This window comes from Carcharhinus amblyrhynchos, chromosome 6 (genome assembly GCF_965287045.1).
Source record: "Carcharhinus amblyrhynchos chromosome 6, sCarAmb.v2.hapA, whole genome shotgun sequence".
In the NCBI taxonomy this organism is placed as follows: Eukaryota; Metazoa; Chordata; class Chondrichthyes; order Carcharhiniformes; family Carcharhinidae; genus Carcharhinus; species Carcharhinus amblyrhynchos.
In genome coordinates, this window is record NC_137329.1 from 85234729 (window position 1) to 85254822 (window position 20094).

A 20094-nucleotide genomic window follows, 5' to 3' on the forward strand; every position below is an offset into this window, starting at 1 on the left:
TTACTGATAATAGCTCTTTATCCCAAATTTATTTAACTAACTGATTGAAATTCCCCAGCTGCCTTGGTGTCTCTAGATTATTAGTTCAGTTATAGGATAGTGTCCTCGGCACAACCATCTTCAGCTGCTTCATCAATGACCTTCTCTCCACCATGAAGTCAGAAGTGGGGATGTTCGCTGGTGATTGCATATTCAGCACCATTCACGACTCCTCAGATACTGAAGCAGTCCGTACCCATATGCAGCAAGACCTGGACGGAATCCGTTCTTGGGCTGCGAAGTGGCAAGTTACATTCACGCCACACAAATGGCTACCTCCACCAAGACAGAATCTAACCATTGCCCCCTTGATATTCAGTGGCACTACCATCACTGAATTCCCATCAATTGACCAGAAATTGAACTGGACTAGCCATATAAACACTGTGGTCACAAAAGTGGGTCAGAGTCTGGGAGAGAGTAACTCGTGTTCTGATTCCCCCAAAGAGAATCCTGTACACCATCTACAAGGCACAAGTCTGGAGTGTACGGAAAGCTGTCCAGCAACATCCAGGACAAAGCAGCTTGCTTGATTGTTATCTCATCCACCACCTTAAACATTCACTCCCTCCACCATTGACGCACAGTGGCAGCAGTGTGTACCATCTACAGGATGCACTAGAACAACTCACCAAGGCCTCTTCGACAGCACCTTTCAAACCCACAACCTCTATTACCTAGAAAAACAAGGGAAGCAGATGTATGGATACACCGCAACCTCAAGTTCCCTTCCAAGCCACACACCATCCTAACTTGGAAATATATCACCATTCCTTTATTCTCGTTGTTAAAATCCTGGAACTGCCTCCCTAACAACACTGGAACTCAGAGCAGGAGGAGACAATTCAGCTCTGCTATTCAGTACGATCATGGCTGATCTTGCCTCAGCCTCAACTTCAGTTTTCTGCCTGTTCTCCACAACCGTTCAACCCATTCCTAATGAAAAATCTGTCGATCTCTTGCGTAAATTTACTCAATGTCCTTGCATCCATCATACTCCGGGGTAGTGAATTCCAAAGTTACCACGCTTTCAGAGAAGTAGTTTCTCCTCATCTCTGTTCTAAATCTGCTACCGCTGTACATGTACCTACACCACATAGACTGCAGAGATTCAAGAGAGCAGCTCACCACCACTTTCTCAAATGAAATTAGGGATGGGCAGTAAATGCTGGCCTAGCCAGTGATACCCACATCCTGTGAATGAACAAAATAAAACATAAGTACTATGATGCTATAGGCTCAACTAAAACTATAGTGTAAACTATCTGGAAACAGAATCCAAAATAATGACCACTTCCTGACCAAGTGTCAAAGGCCATTGATATAATCTGATGACAGCCGCACATTTTAACATGTAGCCTTTCATAAGGGGATAGGTAGTTTCCACAGCAAGTGGCTGTAGCATTTAAAATTGACTATCAATCCTTGTATGGTAGGGGATTAAAGAAATAAGTACTTTCACTTGTACAGCGCTTCCCATAACCTTAGGATGTCCTCAGAATTTTACAGCTAGTTAAGTACTTTTTGAAGTGTATTCATTGTTGTAATGTAGGAAACACTGCAAACATACTACACACAACCAGCTCTCACGAACGGCATTGAGATAATAACTGCATGATTTACTTTAGTGAAGCTAGTGTATCCTATGCTGGGGTCCCTTTAATTAAAATTCCTTTGACAGATCCAGCATGCTATTTACCTTGCCCTTCAAATGGATCAGGGAACCATAGAATCCTTTCAATGCAAAAAGAGGCCATTCAGCCGTCAAGTCTGCACCAACCCTCTGAAAGAACATCCCAGACCCTTCCCTCCACCTATCCCTGTAACCTCATGCATTGTTTCTGTTCAGTTCTCTTTCTGTGCAGCTACATTCTGTTAACTGTAATTTGCATAAGTTTTCTTTATATATACCATGTTATTTTTATCTATGCACCCTGTGACTTTCTCAAAAATCCAATTAAGTCAGTTAAGAATGGCCTACTCTTTTCAAATTCACACCTTTATTTAGCATTTCTGAATTTAGTCTTGTTTTAAGGGCTCTTGTGGTTTCCTCATAACTCAGATAATACTAACTAGTTTGTAAATTCCTGTTTTATCCCTCAGACCAAATGTAATATATATCCTTCAAACATTTAGCAGAATTCCTATGATTGGTGCCTTTATGAACATCTTCCCAACATCCATTTAACATATAATATCCCAGTATCATATAATATATAACATATCAGCATTATATATGAACATATAAGTTATAATAATATATATATATTGATATATAATGGTATTAGTTTATTGTAAGTGAGTTAAAGCCTACCTTTACAATGAAAGTCATATCTGTGCATTGGGATTTAAGAAATCTTTGGACATATCACTAAAAGACACCAAGACTGATTTGATGAGAGCAGTTCAGAAATATGCAAGCTCATCAATACAGCATTTCAAAGCTGGCAGTAGGCTCCAAACTCCGCAGAAAAGAAGCTCACCCACCACACAGCCAAAGCTGAAGTTCAAAGAAGAACCCACAATTTGAGGAACAGATGGTGGACAGAAAAGGCAGAGGAAATTCAACTCCTTGCTGACTTATATAACATGCCTGCCCTTTTCAAGGCAACCAAAGAGACCTGTGGACCCTCAACATACAGGTTTAAACTGATAAGATCCAAAGAAGGTAAGGCTCATCTCAAAGTAACAGAGAGTGCTAATGCCCACTAGTTAGAACGCTTTGTAGAACTACTCAATCAGAGCTCTATGACGGACGTGCACCTACTGGAAAACCTCCTAGAAACACAATCCAAAGTGAGCTCAACAATGATCCAGTGCTTGACCAAGTGATAACTGCTGTCAACCCAATGAGAAACAACAAATCTCTTTTAATCCTGGCAATATCCCTGCAAAAGTGCTGAACTGAGGAGGCGATATGGTAATCTCCCAGATATGTGCCCTATGAGTGAAATTCGGACACAATGAAGAAACTCAAAGTGACCTTAAAGGCATCATGATAATCACAATCTTCAAGTCAAGCAGTAGTAACTGCAAAGGTATAGCACTGCTCTCAACTGCTGAAGTCCCAGCTAGGGTATTTCTTAATTGTCTCTTGCTAATTACTGAGGAGGTCCTACTGGAATTCCAGTTGAATCCTCACCTGCCAGAAGAACTAGTGACACGATTTGCACACCATAGGCAAATGCGGAGAGCAGAACACCCCTGTACAAAGGACAAAGAAAAGTACAGCACAGGAACAGGCCCTTCAGGCCTCCAAACCTGTGCCGATCCATTACACCCTAACTAAATTTTAAAAAAACCTTCTGCCCTTACTCAGTCTATATCCCTCAATTCCCTCCCTTTTCATATACCCAACCAGATGCCTCTTAAATGTTGTTAAAATGCCTGCTTCAACCACCTCCTCTGGCACGCGTTCCAGGCACCCACCACTCTCTGCAAGGAAAACTTCTCCCACAGATCTCCTTTACACTTTCCACTTCTCACTTTGAATCTGTGCCCCCTTGGGAAAAGCCTCTGACCATCCATCTGGTCTATGCCTCTCATAATTTTGTAGACCACTGTCAGGCCTCCACTCAGCCTCTTTTTTTCCAATGAAAACAATGCTAGTTATTCAAACGGTCCTCATAGCCAACACCCTTGAGACCAGGCAACATCCTGATGAACCTTCTTTACACTCTCTCCAAAGCTTCCATGTCCTTCTGATAGTGTAGTGACCAGAACTGCATACAATACTCCAAATGCAGCCTAACCAAGGTTTTATATAGCTGCAACATTATATCCCAATTCTTGTACCCAGTGCCCTGGCTGATGAAGGCAAGCATGCCATGCCTTCTTAATCACCTTGGCCATCTATGTTGCCACTTTTATGAACTGTGGATCCATATGCAGATCCCTCTATATGTCAATGTTACTAATGATTTTGCCATTTACAGTATAATTCACACCTAAATTTGATTGTCCAAAATGTATCACCTAGCATTTGTCTGGATTAAATTCCATCTGCCATTTGGTCAAAGAGGATATGAAGATATCAGTTAAGGCCTCAGCTATTTCTTCCTTTGTCTCCTGCAGAAACCTGGGATAGATCTCATCTGGCCCTAAGGATTTGTCTACCTTAATGTAATTTACAATACTCAACACTGGCTCCTTTAATATATAGACATTCACTAGAGCGTTCACACACCGAACTCTGACCTCAACATCCATCATGCTTTTCTCCTGGATGAATACCAATACAAAGTATTTATTAAGGATTTCACTCACTTCCTGTGGGGATATGCATAACTTCAGTCCATTGTCCTTGAGTGGGCCTACTCTTTCTCTTGCTACCCTCTTGCTCCTAATATATGCATAAAATATCTTGGGATTCTCCTTGACCCTGTTTGCTAAAGACATTTCATGGCCCCTTTTAGCCCTCATAATTCCACATTTAAGTTTCTTCTTATTTTCACTATACTCCTCAAGAGCTTTGTCAGTTTTTAGCTGCCTACACCTATTGTATGCTTCCTTAAACATGGCTCTCTTCAATCTCACAAAAACCTTCCACTCAATCAAACTACCCTTTGAAAGTTGACACAATGATATGTATGCGCAGCTAATTGGACAAACATTATTCATCTCCTGCATGACAGTATGCATGACGGTATTATGTAGTGGCTCCACCCTGTCAAAACACATGTCAAACAGGAGTGTACTATTGCACCAGCACTATTCACAAGCTTATTTACAACAATGCTGCAGCTTACTACTGATGGGCTCCCCAGCATGTGGTAACAACTCATCATACTGATGGGAGTCTACCAGGCTAAGATAGAATCCCTAGAATGCAGAAGGAGGCCATTCAGCCCATCAAGTCTGCGCTGACAACAATCCCACCCGTGCCATATCCTTAGAACCCACTCACCCTGCTAATCTCAGGTGAGCGGAGAGCAGCGCTCTGAAAGTTCGTGATTCCAAATAAACCTGTTGGACTTTAACCTGGTGTTGTGGGACTTCTTACTGTGCCCACCACCCCAGTCTAATGCTGGCACCTCCACATCATGACAAAAAGGGATTGCTGATTGCTGATGACGCTGTAAACAGTAATTTCTAGTTTTTTCTTATTTTTTTTGGTCAGGAACTTGCCATGACTTGAGAATGCAAAGATTTTCATCTTCCTCTTTGAGTAGTGAATTCCCAGCTAAAGTGTTTAACATTTTGATTGACACTTTTGAAATCATAGTTGTGAATATGTGATTGGAAGCAGAATTGAGGGTATAGGATACATTCCAAGATTTAAGGAATGTGGAATTGTTATATTGAAGGATGATGATGATGCGCAGAGATTGAAACATTGAGGATTTGTTTTGCACCATTTATATCTGTAGGCAGTCACAGGCTAGGGCGGAATTCTCTGATTTTCTTTCAAAGTGTCGGTTCAGAAAGGAAACCGCCTCCCCTTTATCTTGAGGGGGCACAGCCTCAAGATAAAGGGGAGGCGGTTTAGAACGGAGTTGAGGAGGAACTTCTTCACTCAAAGGGTGGTGAATCTCTGGAATTCTCTGCCCGTTGAAGTGGTGGAGGCTGCCTCGCTAAATATTTTTAAGAAGCGGGTTGATGGGTTCTTGATAAGAGAGGGGATTAAGGGTTATGGGGAGAGGGCGGGAAAGTGGAACTGAGCCACGACAGATCAGCCATGATCTTATTGAATGGCGGGGCAGGCTCGAAGGGCTAGATGGCCTACTCCTGCTCCTATTTCTTATGTTCTTATGTTCTTATGTTCTTATGAAACCGGAGAGAAGCCCACCAGCACCTTGGCGAGAAAAGTCACCGTGTCTTGAGCTACATTGAAAGAAGAAAAAATTCTGCACGAGTTTCATGTCCCGCTCATGGCTGCCTGCCTCTGATTCAGTCGCCCAGGATTACTTCCTCTCAGCAGTCAGTGGGGCGCTGCTTTTAACTCACTCTAGTACCCACCAGCACTTCTCCCAAATCCAGTCAGGAAGACAACATCACGTTCAACTGAGGGAGCTTGGACAAAGGGAAGAATTTACATGTTTGTCTTCAAAGTAGTGCTGTGGACCTATTACGTCCATGTGAGAAGAAGTAATTTATCTGAAAGAGCCTTGAGCTCATTAACTAGGCAGGCAATGCCAAGCTCCATCAGTACTGCATTGCAGTGCCCGCTTAGTTAATGAACTCCACACTCTTAAGTGATTCTTGTTGGCTCTGGGTAAGAGTGCTGCCACTGGACTAATACCTGACCGTTAGATAGACAGTCTGGAGTTTTGGTTCATTTACTTTGAAGGGATGGAGGAATCCTTATAAAATATTACCTGGGAAAATTGTGAATAGAAAGAATTCCAGTCTCCAAAAAGACCAGGCTAAATGACTGAATGGCCTTTTACTCATTTCATGCTTTAACATATATATCTAGTTTTAAATTTAATACATATATAGTGCTTTTCACAGTGCAGGCCATCCCAAAAAACTTCTTTGAAGTTTGGTTACAAAATTGGAGAGCTTCACCATGCAGAAGGGGACCATTTGGCCCATCATGGCTGTACTGGCCACTCTTTGTAATGTTGGCTCACATGGCAGTCCAGTTGCACAGGTCCCACAAATAGCAATCATGTCGATAACCAGATAAATGGTTGGTTTCGACTGAGAGATAAATTTTAGCCAGGACACTTGGGAGAATCCCTCTGCTCCACTCCAAATGATAGCATGGGATCTTCGTCATTCAGCTGAGCAGGGAGACAGGCTCCTTGATTTAACATCACAGAATCTTTACAATGCAGAAGAAGGCCAATCAGCGCATCGAGTCTGCATTGGCTCTCTGAAAACATTTTACTGAGTCCCACTCCTCTATCTTCATAATCTTGCACATTCATTCTTTTAAGATAGCAATCCAATTCCCTTTTGAGTACCCCAGCTGAACCTGCCTCCACCACCCTCTCAGGAAGTTTGTTTATAAACATTTTCTCATATCACTTTTATTCCCTTTACCCATTCTTTTGAATGTGTCCTCCAGTTTTTGATGCTGTCTTGAGTGGGAACAGTTTCTCATGATTTACCCAGTCCATATCACTCAGAATCTTGAATATCAAATCTCCTCTCAGCCTTTTTTCTCCAAGGAAAACAATCACTCCAATCTATTCTCATAGCTTCCGTTCTTTATCCCTGGAATCATTCTTGTGAATCTCCTCTGTATTCTCTCCAATGCCTACACATCCTTCCTCAAGTCTGATTTCCAGACTGGATGCAATCCTCCAGAGTGGGGTCACGCACCTGATGAAGGAGCAACGCTCCAAAAACTCATGGTAGGACCCAGAGGAGGTTCACAAGAATGATCCCTGGAATGTTCTATGTTCTAATGAAGAGCTTGTCATATGAGGAATGGTTGAGGACCCTGAATCTGTACTCACTGAAGTTTATAAGGATGAGGGGGAATCTTATTGAAACTATCCAGGATACTGTGAAACCTGGATAGAGTGGATGTGAAGTGGATGTTTCCGCTAGTGGAAAATCTAGAACCAGAGGGCACAACCTCAGGCTGAAGGGACGATCTTTTAAGACAGAGATGAGGGGGAATTTCTTCAGCCAAAGAGTAGTGAATCTGTGGAACTCGTTGCTGCAGAAGGCTGTGGAAGCCAGGTCATTGAGTGTCTTTTAGAGATAGATAGGTTCTTGCTTAATAAGGGGATCAGGGGTTATGGGGAAAAGGCAGGAGAATAGGGATGAGAAAAATATCAGCCATGATTGAATGGTGGATCAGACTTGACAGGCTGAGTGGCCTAATTCTGCTCCTATGTCTTATGGACTTTAACCTGGTGTTGTGAGACTTTTTACTGAGTTCAAAGATACGCAGGTTAAATGGATTGGCCATATTAAATTGTCCCTTAGTGTTCAAATGATGTGTAGGTTAGGTGGATTGGCCATGGTAAATGAGGTTGCAGGGATGGAGTGAATCTGGGTGGGATGCTCTGTCAGAGTCTGTGCAGACTCAGTGGGCCGAAGGGCCTCCTTCTGCACTGTACAGATTCAGTGGATATCTGCTAGTGCTTGTCAGCGCACTGCTGCATTGAAATGTCAGCCTAGTTCACGTGGATTGAGGAATCAAGCCATAACCTCCTGGCTCAGAACTAAGTGCTACCAAGTGAGCCAAGGCTGAATGGGAAGTGAGTTTAATTGAATCCTATTCTGTGCCTAAAGTTGAATCATTATTTCCATTAGTACAGGGGACTCTTACTGTAAGGTCCCAGATTGAAATACACTAAATGTGTGTTTTTAATTTTTTAATTACTTAAAAAATGTGACGGGTCAGTGGAAATACTTTATTTTTAATTGCACTTTTAGCAGTTAGCTTAAACCGTGTGTGATCAATCTGTTCCATAGCAGGAAGTGAGTTGATGACCAAAGTGTTCAGTACAAGGTGCAAAGTATCCTCAGAGAGAGGAAAAAAGATTTTCCTTTCGTTTTTTCTTGGGGTGTGGAAATTGCAACAGAAACATTCACACACACACACACACACAGAGTTACATTTCACACTTTCTGTCTGCAGTGGAACTGTTCACAAAGTCCCTTACTCTAGATTGAAAAAGAAAACTTGCTGCCAATTGCAATCTCTCCCCCACCCCCAGTAATCCTTCAGAAAGCAGCACGGGTGGAGTCTCATCGTCAGTTCCGCTGGGCAGTGTGTGGGATGTTCGGTGTATGATTTGTTTCCCTTGTATTCACTGGAGCTTTGCTACTTAGAGTTAGAGCAGTGTCACTATCATTGAACTGCTGCTGAATGTCAGTACCCTGCAGTTTGACCGGCTTTTTGTTTTAAACCCCTCTTTTAGAAAGAGACAACCTAGTGAAAGGTGAACCGTTAGCTATGAGACGGTTCCCTGTGTTAAAGCTGCTACTTCACAAGAAGTTTGCTCTCTAATCAGCGCCCGGCTGATTGCTGAGGTTCACTCTCTTACTGTGGACACTGAATTGTAAACCTCCCCGGCCAGTCTGGGGCTCTCTCTACTATTGCTGAGCTGGGTTTTCTTTTGTACTAACCATGAGGAATTTCCGCAGACCGAAGTTCATGAGTTCACCCAGCCTCAGCGACCTGGGCAAGAGCGAGCAGGCAGCCTTGGAGGAACGGGGAACCCAGCAGAGACGCGCCGGCTCCAACGCCACCTGGAACAGGTAAAGGGCTGGAAGCAGCCGCCCCCCTCCACACACACACACACAGTCCACCTCTGCAATGCATGTTATATATAATAGAAAATATCCAGTTCTGTCTGTTCAAATAAGTTGGCAACCAGCCTGCAACAGGAGCCCATTTTAATCTGAAAATAAAGAAGTATTCAACAGGTCTGGCGGTATCTGTGCAGAGAAAAACAAGAGGTAACCTTTCCACTCCCAACATGACTCTTCACTTTTGCTCCAGCCCTTCACCGTTTTCCTCTCTCCACAGACGCTGCCAGACCTGTTGAGTTTTTCTTTGCTTTTGGTTCACATTTCCAGCATGTGCAGTTTTTTGCTTTGTTTTTTAAACCCTTTTTAAATGCCCCTCGGGTACTGGCCAGATCCAGTGTACCCCTGGATTTATGCTCATTGAAGGCAGAGGGGAGTGAGATTGAGCTGAATGGCAGATTGCCTTGTCATTGGGACCAAGTTGCCCTGCAGCCTCGGGGGTGGAACCAATAACAGAGGGTGCTTGCATGTGGAGGCAGCAAAAGGTAGTGCTTTATTTGGCGTGCTGGACTCAGGAGGACTGGCCCCAGTGATTGGAGGGATGAACCTGCAGCTCCAGCCCCCAGACATGGAGCAGTCATAATGGAAAGCTCCTGCACCTCAGTCCCTGTCCTGTAACCCACTAGAAGGCTGCTGCAGTTTGCCTGATGATATCCCATGGATCTTTCCTGCTGGTGGGGGCAGACAATGACTTTTATTTAGCTAACCAAGTTAGCTAATTGATATTGCTTGCCTGCCTCCAGTTGGTGGGCAGCTGCACTGTTTGCACTCTTTCCATTGGGAATATCCCATGGCAACAAGAAGACTTGGAGCTCCCATCCCTGATACCTTTCGCTGCCTTTATATGAAATCTCCTGCCTCCCATCAGCTCACTGGGCAGTGTGTGAAGCCAGCCTTGCAACAGTTAGGCTGATGGAAGACAATTCTACCAATACACTGTTACTCCACAATATTGACAACACTCCATTATCATCCCAACTGCACCCACTGCCTGTTTGTCCATTCTTGTCCCATGATGTTTGGCCTCATTCCTATATTAGATTAATGCCCCTTCCCCATTTTCTGTGGGGTGTCTGTATCTCCAGTCTCACACCGTAATATGTCCAGAACAGTAGAGATTTCTTATGTTTCTGGGTTTAGTCTGAGCAATAACCACCAAAGAGTGGTCAGGTTTAATGCCTGGTAATATGCTCATACCTCAAAGAAAACGTTCAGGATGAGTTGTCAGCAATTATTTATATACTGGGCAATATCAGCAAAGAAGCTACAGAATTTTATATAATCAATATATCCATATCATAAAACATCTATTTATATAACGTAAGGCTCTTTTTAAATACAGGAAGAGTATCTAACTGGTAAATCTATAAAAATGGTAGTCTGAACAATCTATAAAGCAGTGAACATTGGCTGTGTACAGTAACCTACAGCTGGAGCATTCATGATAGATCTCTTCATACAAATGTTAAATTGTGGGGCTAATAGACCAATTGTTGACAACTATGGGTCCCCTAAATTAGGTGCTTTGAGATTAGTTTCTCTGTAGAATAATACATTAAATGAGGCATCTGCTCCTATAAAGCAGATATTTCTTATTAATCTCTTGTTTGCAATAACATACGAACGTACAAATTAGGAGTAGGCCACTTGGCCCCTCAAGCTTACTCCGCCATTCAATAAGGTCCCATTGTGACATCAACCCCATGTGCCTGCCTCCCCCGATAACCTTTCACCCCCTTGTTAATTAAGTATCTATCTAGATTAGTCTTTGCAATATTCAAGATAAATGCAAATTACTGCGGATGCTGGAATCAAACAAAAACAGAAAAATGCTGGAAAATCTTGGCAGGTCTGACAGCATTTCATCAGAGCTAGCGAAATGTCATCTAAACTCAACGTTGGTTCTATTGTCTCTCCACGGATGCTGTCAGACCTGCAGAGATTTTCCAGTATTTTTCTTGTTAAAAATATTCAAAGTCTCTGCTTCCATTGCCTTTGAGAGACTCACGACCCACTGAGGGAAACACTTCCTCTCATCTCTATCTTAAATGAGTGAACCCTTATTTCTAAACAGTGACCCCCATTTTCCTACAAGAGAAAACATCCTCTCCACATCCACCCTGTCAATACTGCTCAGGTATTAATCAAATCATCTCTTCTAAACTCTACTGGATACAAACCAAACCTGTCCAACCTTATCTCAAAAGGCAACCCACCCCTTCCTGTTAGTCTAGTAAGCCTTTACTGAACTGTTTCTAATGTATTTACATCTTTCCTTAAATAAGGAGACCAATACTGTACAAAGGACCCTAGATGTGGTTTCGCCAATGTTCTGCACAACTGAAGCATAACCTCTCTATTTTTGTAATTAATAAGTTTGCTTTAAATTGGTGAAATAGTTTGCCACTAGACATTTGTAAAACGCATATTTAGAGTCCTCCTTCCAAAGTACAAGGCCTTGTCTTTATTTTGCCCTCGTCTATTTCCACTAATGGTGGCCACCCCTTTTAAATTAATTAGTGGACCCCGCTCCCCAGATCTTTATTAATAAAGGAAATTAACTGCACTTTAACTCACAGCTGGCAGCTGCTTTGCCACCTCCCACACCATCCCAAGATTGATTTAATTTAATTGAAGTCAAGAGGACAAATAATTTATAAGATGAGCCTGGGTGAAATTTAATACTTAAGAATGTATGCTACTAACCTGAAATGCAAACGTCTGAGTGATCACCAGTCACTGCCATGTGCTAACAGGCAGTACCAGTACCAAGTCTTATGATTGTATTAAATTGGTCAAGTTTCAGACAAATGCTGAACTTTTGTTTTCCAGCATACAGAATGCTGTAATCGCTGTGTTCCAGAGGAAGGGTTTACCCGATAATGAACTTTATAATCTCAATGAGGGAGTCAGGTGAGCAGACAAGAATTTCTTGAAGTCTTTTGAGTTGAACCTTTTTTATTGCTGAGATGGGTGGACTGTTTAATTGACCGTGTCTGATTTGAGGAGGAGGACTCAAAATAAGCAACTCCTATAAGTAACTTGATCCATGAATCAGTAAATCATTCGGGGAATTTTGTTTTGATGGAGAAGTTAAATTTTGAAAGAATATGTTGCTTGCTGCTTTTCAGTACTAACTCCAGCTAGGGCATGTACAGTCAATATATCTGATTTATAGAGCTTTAATTGTCCATTCCCCTTCTCCCTATGAGCAAGATTTTCAAATCTGTCTGTGCCTAGTAACTGATTCACTGGTGTCAACCATGACCCATACGTTAAGCAAGCAGTTTCATGGGACAGGAACTGGTCACCATTCTTACTCTGAAATGCTGGCTGGGAAATGTCCCAAGTTTTGGAGCATTTTGAGATATCTATTTCTTCCCCGTATATTCATCTCAACCCTTCTTATTCTGAAATCCTGCTTGGATGTGCTTTGAAAACAGCTATATGCCTTCAGTAACTCATCTAAACTGGTAATTTTTAAACAATCAAGTTTGGGTAACGTGTAGGGCAATTGCCTGATAGTGTGACTATTCATAGATGAACTTGATACTGATCGGGTGGCACAGTGGGTAGCACTACTGCCTCACAGCACCAGGATTCAAGTCACAACTTAGGTCACTGTCTGTGCAGAGTCTGCATGCTCTCCCTGTGTCTGCATGGGTTTCCTCTGGGTGCCCTGGCTGCTTCTCACAGTTCAAAGATGTGCAGGTTAGGTGGATTGGCCAGACTAAATTATCCCTTAATGTCAAGGGGACTGGCTGGGTAAACGCATGGCGTTATGGGAATAGGCCTGGGTGAGAGTGGTTGGTGCAGGCTCGATGGGCCGAATGGCTGCCTTCTGCACGGTAGGCTCTATGATGGCCACATCTGCATTTCCAGCAGTGATTTACAAGATAGCGAACAGGAAAAGAGCAACAAATGTATCCTCGCATCAACTCTGGTGTTCCCATTCCACCCTGGCTGAAGTAGGACAGCTCAGCGCAGACCAGGAGTGGAACTTGCAACCTGTGGTATTCCAAATGGTACACCTCTGATAGCACCCTCTGGCATGCTGCACCAGCAGAGTTTTCAAGCTGCTGTTTAATGGTGTGGTGTGGCAGGTATAGCGAAGGAATGATATAAACTCAGTAAAAGCCACCTCTGCCAGTGAAACCAATTCTTGTTGCACTGTGCTGAGATGTACAAATTCCAGCACTACCTGTGAGTATTGCAAAACTTGTTTATGCTTTCACACTCCACCTTTGTAGCATTATTAGTCATTCCTGGCAGATCAGCTAACTTGGCATTGACCACAGATTGAACCTCGACTTTGCTGTTGTATGATTCACAACCACACCTCATTGTCCTTTTTACCCACAAAAAAGTGAACACTTACAAGTTATCAATAATATATATTGTTTGGCTTTACTGCCTGTCATTCTTGAGTATCCAGTTTAAACAGTGCTACTGACAACACTGGTGAATTCATAGCTGGGGGAGGGGTGCTTAAAGTCAAGTAACTAGATACCTATCTATTAAGCAAACTTCAGTGAGCTTTGTTGAGCTCAACACTCATTGTATCATAAGCAGTTGTTGTTTTCTCCCCCTGGTTTTCTCTCCTGAAGGATCAGATACTTGCTGGAGTTTCCCCAGTGAATGATTTTTGAGCTGAAATTGTTAGAAGGCAGACTGAAATAACAAAGGACTGTGTGGAGGGTACATGCAACGCAAAACACGCAAAGGGGAGTGTTCCACATGATAGTAACATGTCAAGGGGTTAAAATGGTGTTTGACCATAAAAGTGCCACTGGCAGATTTATCCAAAACCATTGGAAACCAACACTGTGTTGTGTTTTTGAAGACACTCTGAACTGTGTTTACTGCATTGCATAGACTCACTCAGTGAATAGCTGGTTTTGAGTGATATATTGTGCTTTTTTTTGTGCGTTTAAGGCAGATTAGCCATTATTTAATTGAATGGCAGAATAGGTTTGAGGGGCCAAATGGCCAACAGCAAGCCCTCACAGTGATCTAGTTATGTTCCTGAAAAGTACAACTTCGAATGAATCAATCTACATTGCATCAGATTTTCCCAATGTAAAAGGCTGTCTTAGGTTCAGTAGGACCTCTCATCAGAATAAAAATACTATATCATGTAGGTTGAAATACCTGTGCATTGCGAAAACCTATATTTGTAAATGAAGTGATCATTTTAAAATAAAATGAATTTTAAAATACGAAAGAAATAAATACGCCAATTTGCTATTTATCTTCTGCTTGCCGACCCACACACCCACTGCTTCCTACCACTAAACCCTAGCTGTGAGCAGGGCAGCAAGGAGGAGGAAGTGAGCCAGAGGAGCTACAAGTGGGAGGGTTGCGAAGGGGAGCAGGGTGGCTGGCGAGTGGGAGGGTTGGGGCGCAGGGTGGACAGTGAGTGGAGGGTCAGGGCAGGATAGTCAGAGAGTGGGAGGGTATGGGAGCGGGGTTGGCGGTGAATGGGAGGGGAACCGGGGAGCGGTTGGTAGGGTGGTGAGTGGGGGGGAACTGGGGTGCTGTGGGTAGGGTACAAGCAACACTGTCAACCCGGCAGAGAACAACACTAAAATAGGAATCCTGGCACTGTATGTGGGGAAGGCGATGGCCTAATGGTATTATTGCCAGACCATCAGTCCAGAAACTCAATGTTCCACGAACCCGGGCTCAAATCCCGTCACGGCAGATTGTGGACTTTAAATTCACTGAAACCTGGAATTTAGAATTTTCTGATGACCATGAATCCATTGTCGATTGTTGGAAAGACCCAGCTGGGTCACTAATGCTTTTGCAGGAAGGAAATACGTTGTCCTTGTCTGGTCTGGCCTACATGTGAATCTAGAGCCACAGCAGTGTGGTTGACTCTCAACAGCCCTTTGAAGTGGCCTAGCAAATCACTCAATTCACCACCACCTTCTCAAGGGAGTTGGGGATGGGAAATAATGCCCATGTCCCACTAGGGAATTTTAAAAAAAAGTCCCGTTATATCAACAATGTTGAAGTATAATGATTTTAAATAGTGTGCTCTTGTGGTTTTTTTTAACCTGTGCAGTTAGTGATTGTTTCCTCATTTAAGCTTTCTGCTTGTTGCAGTGTGTGTACACTTGTCATTTCAGACCCTCGAAGGTGACGGGGAAACGTGATGCAATTTTAACCTACCCTGTCCCATCAAGAACATGCCCAGATCAATTGCAATGCTGCTTTTACATCCTGTCCATTTTAATCACTCTACGGTTTTCTTGGCACGTCGGACTAAAATTACTCTTTTGTTTATTCCACCATCAACAATGGCTAAGAACGGCAATATCATAGTTAGAAGCAGAGTAAAGCTAATCCTACTCTGTCCAGAACCTCACAAAGGCATCACTTGGTGCACCAGTGTAACATTGTTTATTTCTTGCACCATCCTCCCATGGCCTTTGAGTGAACTTACTAGTTAAGGGCAGTTTTGAACAGCCAAGTAGCAACTGGTTTTGACTGCTGCATCTTGCTTCTGATCTTGCTAATGTTTTTTCTTCTTTCCTTGGTGCAGGCAGTTGTTGAAAACTGAGCTTGGATCATTTTTCACTGAGTATCTTCAGGTCAGTACTATGTATTTTTCCTCAGTCACCACTCCAAAATGTTAATGTACAGACTTTGATTTTTCTGTAACATATACTGATTTATGCCCTCATAAGAAAGAAATTGAAATCTTGGCAGAACAATGTATACCTGGCCCATCTGGGAGTGAGGAGGAAGTTGCCTTACTATCTGAAACCCAGAGTTCCTCAAGAACCTCCGTGTGGCTTTAGTGACACTACATGTGCATTGGTTTGTGTTTGGATTATTGTATTTAAAGTAAGGATAAAGGAGAAGTGAAACGCATTGTGAGGGATAGGAGGAACTATAGCTGTTTCTCCAGCAGCGCTCATTGTGCCATAAAAACCCTACAGTGCAGAAGGAATCCATTTAGTCCATCAAGTCTGCACCAACAACAATCCTACCAAGGCCTTATCCCTGAATCCCCCCATATTTACCCTGCTAATCCCTCTAACCTACGCATCCTGGGACGTTAAGGGGCAATTTAGTGTAGCCAATGCACATCTTTGAACTGTGGGAGGAAACCAGAGCACCCAGAGAGAACCCATGTGGACACGAGGAGGACGTGCAAACTCCACACAGACAGTGACGCAAGCCAGGAACCAACCCAAGCCTCTGGAGCTGTGAGACAGCAATGCTAGCCACCGTGCCAACCTAGAATGGGAGGGGAAATTATTTTAGGAACTGCAAATTCCCCAAATTGGTAATATTGTGTGAGAACTGCATTGCAATTTATATGTCTTTTTTTACAGATTTTTAGATGATTAATTTGACAAATGCAGATTTGTGTGGTGAAGAAATCTAAGCTTCTTTAACACTGTCTGTTTCTACCTCTTGAGAGTAACCTTTATTAGCCCTTCCTGGCTCATTTCACTCCAATAGAAATGGCCTGGGATGGTTTGCCATGCCAACATCTGGTCAAAGAGCTTGCATTGTTTTCCATCAGGGCCACTGTCAGGAGTTCCTCAACACAGAGCTGGAACATCTAATTTATTAAACACACAGCCCCTGAGCTGGCTTCAGATATACTGCATGGGCTTACATGAATTATGGTTGCCTTCTGCAGTCACCTACCCACTCAATATCACAGGGTCTCGGCTACTTGCAGCTTCTCTTTGATCTCCTCCCAGTACCTTATAAACTTGCTTGTTCTCTAATATTCATCTCCGATTTCTTCCATCTCCAAACCCAAGAGTTGTAACACTCACTTTATTCTTACACTCTTCTTAGAATCCAGTTAGTCCAAGTCACTCCTGTACTTTTTGGACACTGCTGTGTCGCTGATAAATCATCCCATTTCTACTGCCCTTCGATGACTCCCAATCCCCCACAAGTCACATACAAGGTCCTTGTCCTCATCCAGAAATCCCTCTTTGATCTTATCTCACCCTGTCTACAACACTGTCCCCCCATATGTCTGTTGGTGAGCACTGCTGTGACTCCAGCCTCCAATGAATTTTAGCCCACCTTTAGCGACAAAACATTTAATCATCTCTGACCTGTGTTCAGAAATCCCATCTAAACCTCGCCCTACTTCCCTTGTTCCATCTTAATGTAACCCTCAAAGTCCATCTCTTTAACAAGTTTTCTCCTTTGTTACATGTGCCTTGAGATGTTTCGTGACATTAAAGGTGCTATGTTAATGCAAGTTGTTTGTACTGCTGCTGTTGTATAAACCTTGCTGCTTAATCTCTGAATTTATCAAGATTTTAGCTTCTTCTGTCAACGATGAAGTGAATCTGGAAACAACTGACCTTATTGAATTGCTGGCTAGTTTTGGGGCTTTCCCTAGGACCACAAATATGAATGCAGACTTTCAATGGGCAGTGAACCATATTATTGTATTAAATTCACATTGTTTGATGATCCTGTTTGCGGGAAGATTTCTTTGCTCTTGTACTTTAGATATTTGTGATTTCTGTATTCACTGCTATTCTGTATCCCAGAGAGACCAGTTCTGGTAACTGCCAAGAGAACAGATTGCTCTCATCTATTTGTTCCAGCTCCTGTTTTGATTCTGTGCTTTCCACATGATCATCCTTGTTTTCAAAAGTTGAGTAGAATAACATTCGGGTGCACTTGAGTTTATCGTTAACAGCCAAACAAATTAAATCACTTCTCAAAAGACCAAGTGGACAGTAGCAATAACACAATTGTTGCTAAGTTTAGCTGGCTCCTAAGTTTATGACTGCTGTGCTAATATTTTTGTGCAGTGATTACTTATTTTTCCTACTGTGTATGGAAGTTATCCAGCTGACTCTCTGAAAACATTCGATAAACTCGCTCATCTAAACGAGCAATTGATGACTTTTGAACATAACTGTTATTTAAATAAGCTACCAATCAAAGACATTATTGAAACAAATAACTTGTCATTTATACAGTGCCTTAATGTAATAAATCATGAGGTACTTCCTAGGAGTGTTATAAAGCAAAGTTTGACCATCCCAAAAGACATTGGTTTCTAAGTTGAATGGTGTGCTTTCCACCCTGTTTTGTCCTACAAATTAAGCAGTTGTGACAACAGTGGTTTTGAGCTAAGTTGATACATTAACTGCTTTATCACCTTTTGTACAGTGACTGAATTAAGGAGGTCAGTGCTGTTCTAAATTTTAGATAATGCTTCGATTTTATCTCCATTGAAAAAACAGTGCCTTAGGTCCACATGGGCATCCCAAATGGATCTTTGTAAAGCTCTATGGTTTAACATAGATATTGCTTGTTAAAATAGCAAACAAAAGAAATTTAATAGAAACACATTAAAATCTTGTGTAACACAACATAGTTGGAACCTCGGATTGTTTTAGCACCATTTAGGGAATTCTGGTGTAGCCTTTTGTTTTTGTATTTAAATACTTTGAAACATTCATCTCAATAATCACAGAAGGAGCTAATTCCTGTACATGATATAAACTTGACATTCACAGTGCACTGGATGAAATTACTAAAATTAATACTGTTCCTCACAATATTGAGTTTGTTGTATTTCCAAGGTATACAGTTGCTAAATGACATTAGGTGACAACAGTGAATTGGGAGGGGCGGGTATGCTTGGGAAAATACCTGGTAATGTTTGCATTTAAAATTTTGGAAAGGAGTGTTACTGAATCACGACATTGTGGATTTCTTAAGTTCCTCACAGGCTAGGCTGTTCATAAGTTTAAGCCCAGTGCTTAATTGTGGAAATGGCTGATCAAAGTGAACTAGGACTTGGTTTCACATCAGAAATGCCCTCCTTCCCATAATCCCCAGATAATGAATCTTATTTCTTGGAAGAAGAGAGGCTTGGCCTTTTGAACAAGATCGGTAAACGTAGATATTGTTGAAACGAGGATTTGTTTTACGGCAACCATTGTTTCTGGAGCCAGTAATAATTGGCACTTTCCGTCAAATGTATCCATAGTTACTGATGGGGGCGAATTAAGTCAAGCAACAGCTTATTTCCCTGATAGTTCGTGTTGCATTGGCTCAATATTTGTACCAGAAGTGTAATAATAAATGCACATTTTTGTGAAACATTAAGTACCTTTATTGCATCTTGCTTCATATTTATGACTGCTCGTTTTAGGTTGTTACCTGTGCTGAGCAGCCCAAGCTCAGTTGGGTTCAGCTTAGTAACTATGTGCTCGCTTAGAGTGGGACACACAGCACCTTATTGTTAAATATTTGGTGTCTGAGAGCTACTACAAATCATTGGATATCATGTCGACTCCAAAAAGCTGGCAGATCAAGCATCTGAAACTCCTTAACATATTTATTGTCCTTTTGTACTCTGGCACAGTGTTGTGTATATGACTCCATCTCCAAAAACATGACGGAAGAATTATAGCTTACTTCAACAGCAGCACTTTTTAATATTTTTGTTAATGAGAAGTATAACGTCCCAGACTAATTATGAATTAGGAGTTGGAGTAGGCTGTCGTCTCCTTGAGCTTGCTCTGCCAGTTAGTGCTATGGGATCATTTGTGTCCACCTGGGAAGCAAACAGGACATCAGTTTAACATCTTACCTACAAATCGTGCCTCCAACAGAGGGGTAGTTCCTCAGTACTTCACTATAAAGTCTAGATTTTTGTTTCAGTCCTGGGGTGGCACAACTGTCTGATGGAGAGGCAACAGTACTACCCACTGAGGCATAGCTGACTAGTGTGTATGTATATATATATATATATATATATATATATATATTTATTTCTGTTGCATCACTGTCTCATTAATTAACCCTTCCAAACTAGTTTGT

At 42.2% G+C, this 20094-nt stretch overlaps 1 protein-coding gene across 4 annotated transcripts in view; it reads left to right on the forward strand.

The window, feature by feature from the left end:
- LOC145344063 (proline-rich protein 5-like) overlaps positions 1–20094 on the forward strand; it is a 114744-nt gene that overhangs the window by 36303 nt on the left and 58347 nt on the right. For 2 of the 4 annotated variants that reach the window (XM_080190847.1, XM_080190846.1), the window contains exons 2-4: positions 9094–9207; positions 12091–12171; positions 15809–15857. In XM_080190847.1, the coding sequence (XP_080046973.1) occupies positions 9104–9207; positions 12091–12171; positions 15809–15857 (234 nt within the window). In that variant the 5' untranslated portion in view covers positions 9094–9103. Of the gene's footprint in view, positions 1–8501; positions 9208–12090; positions 12172–15808; positions 15858–20094 lie in introns of those variants that run through there. The other 2 variants (XM_080190848.1, XM_080190845.1) reach the window with 2 other exon arrangements.